Source organism: Meriones unguiculatus, chromosome 19 (genome assembly GCF_030254825.1).
Source record: "Meriones unguiculatus strain TT.TT164.6M chromosome 19, Bangor_MerUng_6.1, whole genome shotgun sequence".
In the NCBI taxonomy this organism is placed as follows: Eukaryota; Metazoa; Chordata; class Mammalia; order Rodentia; family Muridae; genus Meriones; species Meriones unguiculatus.
The window spans coordinates 7,282,735-7,296,722 of NC_083366.1; the positions used below are offsets into that span (position 1 = coordinate 7,282,735).

A 13,988-nucleotide genomic window follows, 5' to 3' on the forward strand; every position below is an offset into this window, starting at 1 on the left:
CACTTTGTAGACCAGGCTGGCCTCAAACTCAGAGAGCCACCTGCTTCTGCTGCCTGAGTGCTGGGATTAAAGGTTTGCGTAAGACTTCCTATTAATATTGATTTTGTCTGCCTTTTTCTTGGGACAAGGTAGAAGAACACTGTATCTACTTATGACAACTTTTAAAGACGGATAGTGTTTATGATATAAAATTATCAAATATTTAGAAAAGCTATAGACAATGAATATAGCATGCTCTGTAGTTTGTGTACATTTATAGTTAGTTTTTTTTTCCCCATAAACTAATAGTAAATTGTTGGCCCATTTCCCAGATCGCTGGGAATTAACAGCACCAATTAATCCTGATTAATAATTACAAGAGGAATTGTAAGACGGTGGAAGGTTGAAGACCATCCCATCCAGCTGTGTTTCTTTGAGGATGAACGGGTCTGGGGTGGGGTAGGAGGCCCTGGGCGTTGCTGTTGGGCTGTGATCTTCATTGCAGTGGTTTTCATTGCCGACCCCTTTGGTCCTCCTCTGTGTCACCCCTGCCTCCATCTTTAGCCATTAGTTTGAGAAGATGCTGAGCTGTAGGCAGAGGCCAAGGACAGAAGGAGAACCTTGTGAGGGGTGTTGTGTCAGCTTTCCTGGAGAGGTGGGAATAAATTATTTTCCAACAACAAACCAAAGAAACAGTTTGACCCACGTCCAGCCTGGTAAACCCGAGTTTCTGAGACCTACTTCAGGAGCATGGATTATCCTGAAACAGCTGCCAGTGAAAAGTCCCACCCCAGCTGGGTGACAGCTGCCAGAAGCTGTGGGCGTGGAGTCCCTTCTTCCTCCCTTGCTGTCACCCTTCCTCTGACAGACTCTAGCTTGCACTTCCCAGGGCTCTGTCCAGCCTGGGCAGGATTACTGACAGCTGGGAGAGCAGTGCAGGAGGAAACAAGTGGGGACTTGGTGAGGGTCTAATGAGCCTCCCACCCCTTTCTGTGCCGGAGCATCAACAAGCCCTTCTTGTCAACGTCTCCTTTGGAAGTCACAGCTGCTCAGATTTAGATCGAAATGGTCATGCTGTGCCCGAAGTGTCTCCCAACAGCTGGGGATTTTCAGCTTGAAACTGCACTTGAAGTGGTTTGAATTCTCTGATAGAAACGTGCTGTAGGAAGGGCTGTCGAAGACCATCCCTGTCACTTTTGGGCTGATATGTGCAGAACTCTAGATTAGAATTTAAATCGTGTCAACCTTACTTCAGAATGAGTAACTGTCCAAGCTTGTCCAAAGCAAGGAATTTGTATTTTCGTGGGAGCAGATCTCTTGAAACCTGGGGTAGGTTTCTGTGGATAATTCTGTCTGACACCTTTTCCTAAGGACATATGAGTGGGTAAGGTTCCTGAAAATTAAATGTTATAATTTGGAAATGGAGAGATTATGAAGATTAAGCCAATCTCAAAAGTGGCACTTTTCAGCTGTGATTGGATCAGCTGTGATTGAAACAGTCTTGCTTTTGCATCAGTTAATTAAAATATGATTTTTAAAAATGACACCTCTGTTGGCCTTCCCTCTTCCTAACTTACCCACTCCATCTTTTCCCTCCATTTCTGTTTGTTTCTGAGCTTAGTATTGTGAAGGATAAGCTAGAAGTTGCATTCCCAAGGCAAAGAGATTCCTCGTGGTATTTTCTACCAGCAAAACCTATGTGCTTCCCAGAAAAGAGAGTGGAACAAATAGAACTTGGTGAGAGGAGAATTAAAATTCCTCAACAGTCCTCAGTTTAAATTAATTAAGATAGACAAGATAAAGTGGGACATGAGACCAGAAACGTGAAAAACTCCTAAGTTTGCATGGCCCCTGCGGTCCACAAGACTCACAGGAAACACTAAAACCTGGGCATCCCCACCCCATCTTCCTGCTGCGTAAACTACCTCCCAGGGGCAGCACCTGGTACCCTGCTGCTCCTCCAGTGTGTCCCCAGCACACGTGCCTCACCTCCCGCCTGCAGAGAAGACAGCTCCCACTCCTGCCCCCTGCAGGTGCCCTTGGAATGAGCCAAGGCTTTGCCCACAGGTTAATAAAAACGTACATAAACTAGACTGGCTGTTTTAACACCTTGGCTATTATTGATATTTTCCACACACTTAACTCGGCAAAATTGAAAACACAGGGACAAGTTTGATTTTGTGCCAGCCAGCTCACACTCTAAATTGGTATTAGAAGGTGTTTGTCACCATGGAAAAATCAATATGAACCATCCCATGGAAATGCCTGCCACACTCAAGGCCCTGTGTGTGCCGTCGCATCTGAGCGCACTCCTGAGGACTAGGATGGGCCTTCCCTGCCATCCTCTTCTGCTTTATCTCTAAGTTGGGGGGTTCCCCTGGGGAAGTTTCAGGCAGGAACCTGAGACATGCTGCCTGACTATTTTGCCCATCTGTTTTTACCTTCAAGTGGGGCAAGGGCACCTCATGGGAACGCTGTACATCAGCTTTCGATGATTTAATCTCCCACCCTTGTTCCTGGGAAGATTCCTTAGTTTTCTAAAGCTATGAAACTTGAGATGGCCGGTCTTGCCAATGTCATAGGCTTAAGGATGCTTAGGGCTACTGATGGCACTTTTGGTTGAGTGTGAGGGGTTATTTCCAGAAAGGATTGTATGCGGGGCAGTAACATCGGAGAGGAGAGCCATTGTCATGCGAGTGGGCAGCACCATGAATGCCCTGGTAGCCAGGTGGGATAGAATGTGGACGAAGTCTGAGGTGTGCACACATACACACACACACACACACACAAGCACACACACACACACACCGCCTCCCTGGTCTGCCTGTGAACAGTAATCCCCCCAACATGCTCCTGCCACAGTGCTCTGGAGAGCTCCTCAGCCCAAGCAGCTCTGAGCCGAAACCATGAGCCAAAATGAATCCTTCTTTCCAGACAAGTCGCGTCTGTTACAGAGTATCTGCCCACACAGCCATCCCGCCATGTTGTCACTTCCTCTTCCCGTCTGTCAGAATTGGTTGTTCTTGCTTTGTTTTCGTGTCTGAGGATAATTTGTAGTGTGAGCAGCATCTACAGTCTTTATTTCCTTGCAGTATTAATGTCTGGGAGGGGACAAATAAGACCATTAGCAATATATAAATAACCTTTTTTGCTGCTATTTATCCACAAGAGGGGCATTCACTTTTATTTTCTTCTTTTTTATTCTAAGCAGGAAGTAATATAAAGGAGGTTTATTGTTTGGTTTTTTTTTTTTAGAAAAAAATAATTAGCTGAGAATTAAACTCTTGCTAATGTCACCATTTTTATGCTGAAAATCTTTTATTATGCTCTACCTACCTGATAAATTTCAGTTGTCTTAAGAAATAATTTAACACTGCCAAATCTTGATACTTAGTGTCCTGTTGGAATTGCATTGATTTTCTTTGCTTAATTGGCAGTCTTGCCTCTGCACTTGGCAGGTGTACTTGCTTACATTGGAGCTGTGATGCACTCTCTCGGGATGTAATGGTCTGCTGCCATGATGCCAGGTGCACCCTGGGAAATCGTGATAAGCTGGTGGGCTATTTCCCATTTCAAGCTTCTGTCCTGCTGTGGGTCTGGTCCTGCTTTATTTCACCTAGAAACAAGGAAATTCCAAAGTGATCTAAATATGCTAGGAAGAGAATCCCTGTGACTGAAAGTCTGCGGGACCCCGACACTGGCTGCCTCTCTAATGTCACCCGCATTCTCCAAACAGTGTTCACTCCACCCGTTCCTATGGATGCCTTGTTTAGAGAGAAAACTGAAGTAGGAAGGTGACTTTGCCTTTGAATACACACGGGCCAGCCAGCGAGGCCTGGAAGGGGATGATGTCATTACTCAAGGGTACAGTTAGCGATGATGAAGCCCAGACTTCCTGGATGCAGGAGTTTGCAGATTTCACTAGTCTCATGACCAGTATTAAAAGAGTGGGGCCAGCCAGGCGACCGGGCGAGTGCCTTTACTCTCAGCACTCCGGAGGCAGTGGCATGCAGATCTTTGTGAGTTAGAGGCCAGCCAGGTCTATAGAGTGAGTCCAGGACAATCAAGGCTACAAAGAGAAATCCTGTCTCCAAAAACAAAACAAAACAACAACAAAGATACCCTTCTCCCCCCCCCAAACAATAACAAAAATACCCCCAAACAAACAACAAGAAAGTGGGGCAAGTGGGGGATTTTGTCAACAGTAAGAGAGGAGAGGCACGGATGGATGTCTTATGTGAGAGAAGACTTGGGCCCCTAGCTGTAGTGTCCACATTCTGAACCACACTCTGGATGCATGGCTTTGCAAAGAGTATATGAGGAGACCCGCTCATCAGTAGTGCTCAAAAGTTAAAGACGACGAGTAGAGTGGACCAAGCAGAGTCTTCTAATGAGCTGAAGAGCCCGTGTGTCCGAGCCCCTGTTTCCTCCACAGGCCACAGGTGACTCATTGAATACTTTGCTAGTTTACTAGTTGAGAACGTAGGCTCTGGACCAGCCATACGCGCTGAAGTTCTGGTACTTCATTGGCTATCTGACCTTTACTCTGAACCTCCCACAACTCATTTCCTTTTCTCTGAAATGATGTGTTAGCGAGGGCGGCATTGCACAGGATCTTAACAGAATGCGCTGAATCCTGGAGGCTTGCAGGGCAAATGGGTGCTCAGTGACTGCAATTTCCTTTTGTGACTGAACCTTGCTCTTATTCAGAAAATTTTGAGCTCCTGTCCAACTCTGAAAGAAAGAACAGACATGTAAATAACTCATCACAATCCTAGATGTGAACCTGCTTGTTTGGAGACAAGTTCTTATCACATAACCATGGATAGCCTAAAACTTGTTGCATAGACCACAGTGGCCTCTGTAGGCCTGCTCTACATGGAGTTCTAGGCTAGGAACAGGGTGCAGTTGTGCTGGGCTTAATCCCAGCTGCGGCAGGTCTGCAGCTTCAAGGCCAGTCTGGTCCACCATAGTGTTCCAGGACAGCTAGGGCTACATAGAACCAGCATAGCCTAGAACCCGCCTCCATGCGGATTGCTGCACCACCATGCCCCAATCTTCTCCTTTAGGAACCTTAGAATCTCTGTTACGTTCTCAAGTTCCTCCTTCCTCTTGTTTAAGCAGGATGCCCATTGTGCAGAAAAAATAACTGTGCTAGTGTTCAGGGTCCCACAACTCCGTGTGGTCTTCTGAGAGACAGTTTCCAGGTTGCTGCTGAGGGAAACAGCAATGTCCTACGAAGTCTTCGGCCGACTGTGCCACCTTGGCTAAAGTGTCTCAGGTCTTCAGCCGACTGTGCCGCCTTGGCTAAAGTGTCTCAGGTCTTATAATCATCAGAATCAACAACATGTTTTTTGTTTTTTGTGTTTTTTACTGTGAATTGTGTTTTGATTATGTATGTAGACTTCCGCTCTGTCTTTTCTTGAATACTGCCTTAGTAGTTTCTGGATGTTTTCATACTTCTCCAAAGCACAGAACCTCTCTGTCCAAGTATTGATTAATTGGCAAAGTTCCTACAATTGCGTTTCCTTTATTGTCTTCAGCTCCATTTAGGTTACCCCAAAGCTTTTGCAATTCAACCAAGGAAGGAACTGTATTTTCTTGGAGTTCATGTAGATTATTACATAATACACTGCGAAAACCATAAAATAGGACAGACTGTGTCAAGACATCACAGTAAATGTCATTGAATTGAAAGGTCTGTTTACCATTCCTTTATTCCAAGTTATATAGTAAGTTCAGTTTCATTCAGGATTTACACTGGATATGTGTGTTTCTGGCTTTTTATATAAAGTAACAAGTAGGGATTTTTCTTGTATATTATTAGCTATCAAACATGGCAGCTGTTGTTCCAGCTTGGACTTAAACAGGTGAGTGCCATCTCCCTTGCTGTCTTGATAGCGCCGAGTTCACTATGTTTTACTTACCGCTAACCAGCCTTTTCTCTTCTGTCTTCTCAGCTCACTTCTCCCTTTTTCTGTCACTAAACCATTCGTAAACCATTTGTAAGAAAGATTTTCTTATTATGAGAAACCCAAGATTTTTACCTAGAAATCTTATGTTTCAGTGATTACAGTCATTGTCAACAATACACCTGACCCTGAAGTTAAAGAAGAGAAAAAGATGGCTGGAAACTGTACTTACCCAGCTATTTTCATTTACGAGACTCGTGAGCTATCACCAGCCACTTACCAGTGTGTTCCAAATGCAGGTGTTCTTGCTGCGACGGCAAACGTTCTAAACCCCTGAGAGCCGGACTTTAATCAGTTCTCTTTCCTTCTCCTTCCTCATCCCACCGGGAAGAATTCCCTGACCAGAAGTGCACCCCTTCCCAACGACTCCCAGGCGCGCAGCGGGGCTCGCTTTCACACATCCTATGACAGAAGATATGTCATCAAGACCATTACCAGCGAGGACGTGGCAGAGATGCACAACATCCTCAAGAAGTACCACCAGGTAACCCCTCTCGTCTTGCCCTGAAGCAGTTTGCACACGCCATCAGGACCAATGTAATGAGGCCGCGCCGAAATGAAAAATCTCCTCTAGCCTGGTGTGCCAGATTACTGATCCTTGACATGAGAACGCTTATGCTTGATATTTATATAATAGTAATTTAAATGATTTAAAATAAATGTAATCTACTCATGCTTCCCATGATCACCATTCACTAAAGATCTGGCAGCTTTCCAGAGGGTTCTCTCAGTGCCAGAAGTTAGACGTTAACCCTGAGTCTGTATCTGTTTACACAACTGCGTCCTTGCTGCTCTCACTGTCTGGCTCTTCCTGTCCACCAGGCAGAAAATTCTCCTGTTTGAAGAGTGTTGGTCACATTCTGCCCCAGTTCATCCTCAACCTTGTAATCACCTGGGCATGAAAAGAAATGCTTCCTGTCTTCCCTGAAGTAAATTCTAGCCTGGTTTTGCTGGAACATAGATCCAGGTCCCACTGGATCAGTAAAAGACTGAAATAGGAGGAACCCCAAAGCCAGCCCAGTCTCCTGCAGACCCTGTGACCTCTGGATTCTGAGACCTGTCTCCTCACTTAATTAGTTAATTAACTTACTTATTTCAGGACAGAGTTTCTCTGTGTAGCTGTGGCTGTCTTGTACTTGCTTTGTAGACCAGGCTGGCCTCAAACTCAGAGACCTGCCTGCCTCTGCTCCCTGAGTGCTGGAATTACAGGCATGTGCCGCCACAGTTTATTTTTATGTGCATTGGTATTTTGCTGCACGTATGTCCGTGTGAGGCTGTCGAGTCACCTAGAGCAGGATTACCAACAGTTGTGAGCTGCCACGTGCATTCTAGTATTTGAACCCCGGTTTTCTGGAAGAACAGTCGCTGCTCTTAACCACTGAGCCACCTCTTCACTTACACAAAGAAAATGCTCCTACCTCCCCGGTCCCGAAGATTCAGTGAGGAAACACGTATCAGGTGCGTGTCAAGTGTGTGCAGTATCTGGCGCGCGCTTCGTGCTCAGCGTGAGGAAGGGTGGTGCTTGTCCTGTTACCGTCACGCCACACACCTGTCCTGTCACTGTACCACAGTAAGTCGTCCTGAGACATCGTACACGATCTTGTTGCACAAGTGTCACTGACTGATTATGCAACTGTGACAGTAATTATCCTCAGAAGCGGTACGCATGCATGTGCGAAAGCGAGGGAGCGTGTGTGCACGAGTGTGCACACACACATACACAAAACATATGATTTGTTGCTTTCAGAGACTTCTCAGTCTGCTTGCCTGTGTTAGCAACACAAACTGAGTGACTTAGCAAAGAATCGTCTCACGCAGTTCTAGAGGCTGGGAGGTTGAGATCAGGGAGCTGACGTGGTAGAGGGCCCTAGAGGACCCTGCTTCTGTCCGTGTTCACAGTATCCCATCACGGGGGAGGCGGGACAGCCTCTCTGCTGCCTCCAGCTAAGTGCGTGAATCACGTCACATCCACAGACCCATTTACCACACAGTGGTGATTGGGGTTTTAAATGTTGTGTGCATGCCTGCACATGTGCATGTATATCTGTGTGTCTCTGTGTGTATCTGTGTGTGTATATCTTTTGTGTATATGTCTCTGTATATGTATTTGCCTCTGTATGTGTGTGTCTGTATGTGTGTCTGTGTATGTATCTATGTGTGTATGTGTCTGTATGTGTGTCTGTGTATGTATCTGTGTGTGTATGTGTCTGTGTGTGTGTCTGTATGTTTACCTGTGTCTGTCTCTGTGTGTTTGTGTGTCTACTTGTGTGTATGTGTATCTGTGTATATGTTCGCACGCATGTGCAGGCATGTGACCACCAAGTGAGCATGGGTGCCTGTGGGGGTCAGAGAGCCTAGAGCTGGAGTTTCTGGTTACAGCGCTTCCTGACTGGGTGCTGGCAACCAGCTCTGGCCTTTTGTGAGCGCTCTCATTGGCTAAGCCATTGCCCTAGCCTAGGAGTAGGACTTAAAGCTGTGAGTGGAGAGAGAACAGAAATATTGAGTCCATACCTTGCTTTTACCTAAATAGCTCTAAATTCCCCTCCAGTGAAGACAGGCTGTGAGAGAGGGTGTTCCAGGTTCTCCGAGGCCTGGCGGTCAGGTCAGGGTTCACCGAGTCTAGTCCCTCTCCTGCTGCTTTGGCGGCAGCTCTCATGTATGTGGTCGCGCTCTGTGCCCCAGTGTGGTGGGTGGTTTAACAGCCGATATTCTCCCAGGCTTTGCAAATGCAATCGATCACACTTTACCTTCAGCGAGCTCTGGAAAAGCTTCGGATTGGTCCTGTTTCTGGAGACCTGTGACTGCCTCTGTGTTCTCTGAGGGCACTAGTCTGCCCTAAGTTCCTTACCATCTCATACATCTTTGCTCAGAGCTGCTGCTTTTAGAATTTGCTCTGCCATGCTTGCACCACTGCCTGATATAAAGGAACTTCGGAGTGTCCACCTAAACCCAGTGAGGGTGAAGAGACTGGCTTTGAAGACCCAAGTTCCAGTCCAGGCTTAGGCTCTACGCAGGTTCATATGCTTCCTCTTCCCGGAACTGAATGTCACACCCATGCCCTCTCTTCATGGTTCACTTGTCTTGGAACCACGCACAGCCGAGTGGCATCCTGTGCCTGGTGAGAGTGTATTGTGATAAACAGCGAAGATGCCTTTCTAAGAAAATGGGACGTATAGTTTGAGTGTTCACTTCTTGGAGAGCCTGGGCTCAGAGTGAACTCTTCAACTTTACAGAAACCATAGTTTAAGGTCTGTTCTAGTTTCATGTCTATTGCCATGATAAAACAGCCCAATCAACAGCAACTTATATTTTCTAGTTCCAGTTTACAGTCCATCCCCAAGAAGAAGTCTAGGCAAAATTCAAAGCAGTTAGTCACGTAATATCCACAGTCAAAACTGGAGAGAAAGAAGTACTTCCTTGCTGCTTGCTAACTCAGCCAGCAACTTTCATTCTTCTGTAGTTCAGGGGATCCGGCCCAGGGAATGGTCCCGCCCACAGTCAGCTAGGTCAATTAACAATCAAGACTATCCCTCACAAAGATGCCCACAAACCGGTCTCATTCCTTTTCGAAATTTCTCTGTTCCAGGTGACGTAGGTTATGTTGAGTTGACAATAAAACTCACCCACATAAGGTGCTTTTCTGTGGGCACTTGCTATGACCTAACACACAGATTGGGCCTGTCCCATGTTGTGTAATCATGTTGGGCATTTGAGCAGTTGCTGACACACTGCAGGATTACTCACAGTGCTAGGATAACCTTTTGTTCCACTGCTACCAAACTGTTATTTTTGGTATGCCTTTTATTCAGAAAAATCCCACTTAGCCAGTGCCTGTGTTTTTCTCCCATCTTGGACACTGACTACTTTAGATGTAATTTAAAGGATGACTGAGAACCTCTGTTATTAATTCGCTTTACTTAATCGACAGTACCCTGGATCAGATGGCGCAGGCCCCAGCTGGTTTTGAACTGGCTGCTTATGTGATCTGTGCGCTCAGATCTCCAGTCAATGTTCCATTTCATTAACTCATTCAGTTGGGCATTTACCCATGACCATGTTCCAGAAAAAACTTGAAGTCGCCTTCAGAGAAATAAAGACAAGCCAGATTTAAAAAGCAAAACAAGCTGAAAAGAATGGATAAAAAGGAAAGACTGATTGCAACCTGAAATAAGCCCAGACCTTCTTGGCCAGTCTTTGAAGCGTTTTAGAACACTTGCTGTCTAGAGGGCTGCCAGTTTGAGCTGAGCAACCCTGTAGCCAGAGGGCATCCCCAGTAAGTCATCTGTGTGGCTGACTGAACACATTGAGTCGATTGCTAAGAAGCAGAGCTGCCTTTGATATAGAATATGACAGGGTTGTCTTGTACAGACACCTGACCCTGTAAACAACATCTTTACAGGCACATGGTTCACACAGGACTATCACGGAACTCTCCATAAAGGAATCAGTGTAGCCACTGAAAGCACACCAGCATTACATTCAGTAAGCGTGCTTGTGCGTGCTTGTGTGTTTTGGCCTCTACCAGGCTGTCTTTTGCCTGCTGCTCTTTATATCTACCACGTAGCTTTGGTGAAGATAATGTGGTGGGAGCCAGGCCTTGATGTCCTCTTGTGGCCCTCCCGTGGCCAGCGTCCTGTTTGCAGGCGTAGGGATGTTCTTGCAAGGTGTAGTTAGGGTTTCCACTGCTGAGCTGCAACACCCAGGACCGCCGGCCTCCGGACAGCACCGCCCAGCACGGGCTGAGCCCCGCCTCCACAGTCACTAATTAAGCTGGATCGTATGGAGACATTTTTCTCAATTTAGGTTCCCTCTTTTCAGATGACCTACTAAAAACTAGCCAGGACAATTGACCCCTTGTCAGTTTGACACACAGACACATCACTGTTAAGCCACAACCATTTCACTTCCTGTTCATCCCCAAGATCAGACATTAACATGAACATCATAACAGAACATTTTACGAACTTTGAAAGTTCCCATGGCAGTTCAGTGTCCAAGTGGGTTCCATTGTAATAGGAACAGGGACTGTCTCTGACATGGACTGAGTGGCCTGCTCTTTAATTACCTCCCCCTGAGGGGGAAGCAGCATTACAAGGCCACAGAAGAAGACACTGCAGCCACTCCTGATGAGACCTAATTGACTAGGATCAGAAGGAAGGAAAAGAAGACCTCCCCTATCAGTGGACTTGGGGAGGGGCATGCATGCAGAGGGTTGAGGAAGGGAGGGATTGGGACGGGAGGGGGAGGGAACCACAGGGGGGATACAACGTGAATAAAGTGTAATTAATAAAGAATTAAAAAAAATAATATTTATAAAAAAGAAAGTTCCATAGTTTTCACAAATTCAGACACTTTAAAATTCAGACTCTTTAAAATTTCAATATCTCTTTTAAAACTAAGAGTATCTTTAAAAATTAAGTCTCTCAACTGTGGGCTTCTGTAAAATAAAAAATAAATAGAATACTTTCTTACTTCAAGAGGTAAGAATTAGGGCATAGTCACAATCAAAGCAAAGCAAAACCAAACTCCAAAAGTGTAGATAATTCAACATCTAATATCTGGGATGCACTCATGCTCTTCTGGGCTCCTCTGAGGGGCTTGGGTCACTTCTTCCACTCTGGCCTCGGCAACACACACAGACTTCAGCAGACTCCACTGCTGCTGCTGTTCTTGGTCATTCCATAATGTTGGCATCTCCAGAGCTCGGGGCTCTTCAGCTGCTACTGGGGTACACTTTCACCAATAGCCTCCCACTGGCCCACTTTGTGGTGCCAAGCCTTAAAATCTCTGCAGGACGCCTTCAGTCCTGGGCCTTCAGCTGCCAGAGGCCGCACCTCGACCAACGGCCTCCCCTGGCCTCTTGGAGAGGCAAGCCTCAGCTGCTCTCCAGGCCCGCACACCGTCGGATCCAGTGTCACCTGGTGGCAAGCCTCAGCTGCTCTCCAGGCCCGCACACCGTCGGATCCAGTGTTACCTGGTGACTCTTACATTACCCAGCACAAGGCACAACCCTGGCTGCTTCTAGAACAGTTTCTGTGTGCCTTCAGGAAACACTTCCCAGAAGATTTCACCTCAACGATGCTAGTCTCAATCCAGCTAACCAGCGTCAATTTTCCCGGCCCAGTAACGTGAAGGTTTCATTTCAATGGTCCTGGTGTCTTGTTAATCACAGCTGATTCTTCAGCCACATCTGACCAGAACCACGGCATCTTCAGCAAAATAACCGGTGTTCTTGATAGTCTTTCAGCTAGCCTTGGAAGACACTGCTTCCTCCTAAGTTCTTCCTGGTGTGAGGTCCTTCCTGACCAGTCATCCCTACAAACCGTGGTGGGGTAGAGCATGCAGAACAGGACTTTGGGTCTGCCAGCTGCCTCTAATGCTGGCACTTTGGCGCCTCCTTAGTCTATTAAATTGGGATAATAGTACCTTTGGTTCAAGATTTGGCTCATTAAGGGCCAGTGAGATGGCTCAGCAGGAAAAGGCAGTTGGCACCGTGTGACCAACCCTGACAACCTGAGTTTGATCCTGGGGTCCACACGATGAGAGGACAGGGCTGGCTCCCCTGAGGTGTCTTCGGATCTCCACATATATACCTACCCACATATACAAATCAATAAATGTAATAAAACATTTTTAAGAGTTGTGCTGACTAGGTAATTCATAGTTGTAAGAAGATCAGGACTGTGTCTGGTGAATAAGTGCTATATAAGTGATTGAATAAGAGGATTAAGTCCCGGTCTCATCCCTAGCCTCTTACACCCCACTCTTGAAACTGTGCTGTTTGGTCATTGACCCTTTTAGTCCACTAGGGGGTGTGGTTCAATTAGTGGGTGGTGCTGATACAAACTGATAAAGGTTTAACCCTCAGGCCTCAGGAGTTTCTCCAAGTTCCAGTGCTGTCCTTGTCCTACTTAGAGCCCACTCTGTGCTAAGCAAGGACAGCCTCCTGCCTCAGACCAGTAGGGCAGTCATATTATACATAGCAAACTGAGTCTTTGGTTTCTTGTTTGTATATTTGGGGAAGTGATGCTTTGTAAATAGGCTTTTCTTCAACTCTCTGTTGGCACTAACACTCTGAGATCTCACAAATAATGGCTCTTTCTCAGCTGTTTTGCAAAGCAACATCAGAAGACAAGGCAAACACTGAGGCAGATGACATAGCTCAGGGGTGGAACTCTACCAGCTTTTATTTGTTGTTACATACTTATCCTTGTTGTCTTGGGTTTTGGAAACATAGTCTCACTATGGACCTGGCTCTAGGTGCACAGCAGTCCTGCTTTAGCTTCTGAAGTGCTGGGATTGGGGTGTGAGCCTACACTCCAGACCCCTTTCTTTCTTTAAAACATCTGATACTTGAGATGCATAGGCCAACCCTTGCAATTCCTGGTCTTCCCGTCTGCTAACTTAAGCAATGACTTAACAAAACAGATGCAGAGCCAGATTTTGGGGTCAAAGTATTGTCTGAGGATCAGTGCCAGGCTGGGCAGGGGGAAAAGGCAAGATTAGACAGAAAGAAAAATTACAGCACTATCCAGCCTTGTGCTTCAGCAAGCTGGTGGGGCAGCATGGAGATGACCCCTGGAGCTACAGCAGAGCTGGTGGCCCTGCTGGGTGAGGTAGACCCAGAAAGAGCTGTGGTGAAGAACCTCTGGCCTCAGCAGAGTGGCAGGCCCATCCCTGAGGGCATCTGTGCTTGGCTTCTCTCTCCTGCCCCTTCTCCTCTTCCTCTCTTCTTCACCCCCCAACTCCCCCCCCCAGCTCTGGTGTGTGTGTGTGTGTGTGTGTGTGTGTGTGTGTGTGTGTGTGTCGGTTAAGGGGGCTTTCTGCTCTTTCTGAGGATCTGAGTTTGGTTTCCAGAACCCATGTCTGGCAGCTCACAACTGCCAGTAACTCCAGGCCATCCGGCACCCTCTTCTGTTCTGAAAAGGCGTACACAGACAGGTGACAGGCTAAAACAGTCAAATCTACAAACACCTAAATAAAATAGAGATAAACCCTTTAAAAGAAGACATAGCCACAGGCACAGCAAGAATGACA

The 13,988-nt window shown here is 46.5% G+C and overlaps 1 protein-coding gene across 7 annotated transcripts in view; it reads left to right on the plus strand.

Annotated features, from left to right (window-relative positions):
* The window catches only part of Pip4k2a (phosphatidylinositol-5-phosphate 4-kinase type 2 alpha), a 156,552-nt gene that overhangs the window by 103,185 nt on the left and 39,379 nt on the right, over positions 1–13,988 (plus strand). For 6 of the 7 annotated variants that reach the window (XR_009587715.1, XR_009587714.1, XM_060372751.1 and 3 more), the window contains exon 4: positions 6,283–6,435. The exons of the other annotated variant lie outside the window; for it this stretch is intronic. Coding sequence is in view for 4 of the 6 variants with exons in the window: in XM_060372751.1 (XP_060228734.1) it covers positions 6,283–6,435 (153 nt within the window). In the remaining 2 variants the exon portion in view is untranslated. The remainder of the gene's footprint in view (positions 1–6,282; positions 6,436–13,988) is intronic. 7 annotated transcript variants of the gene reach the window in all.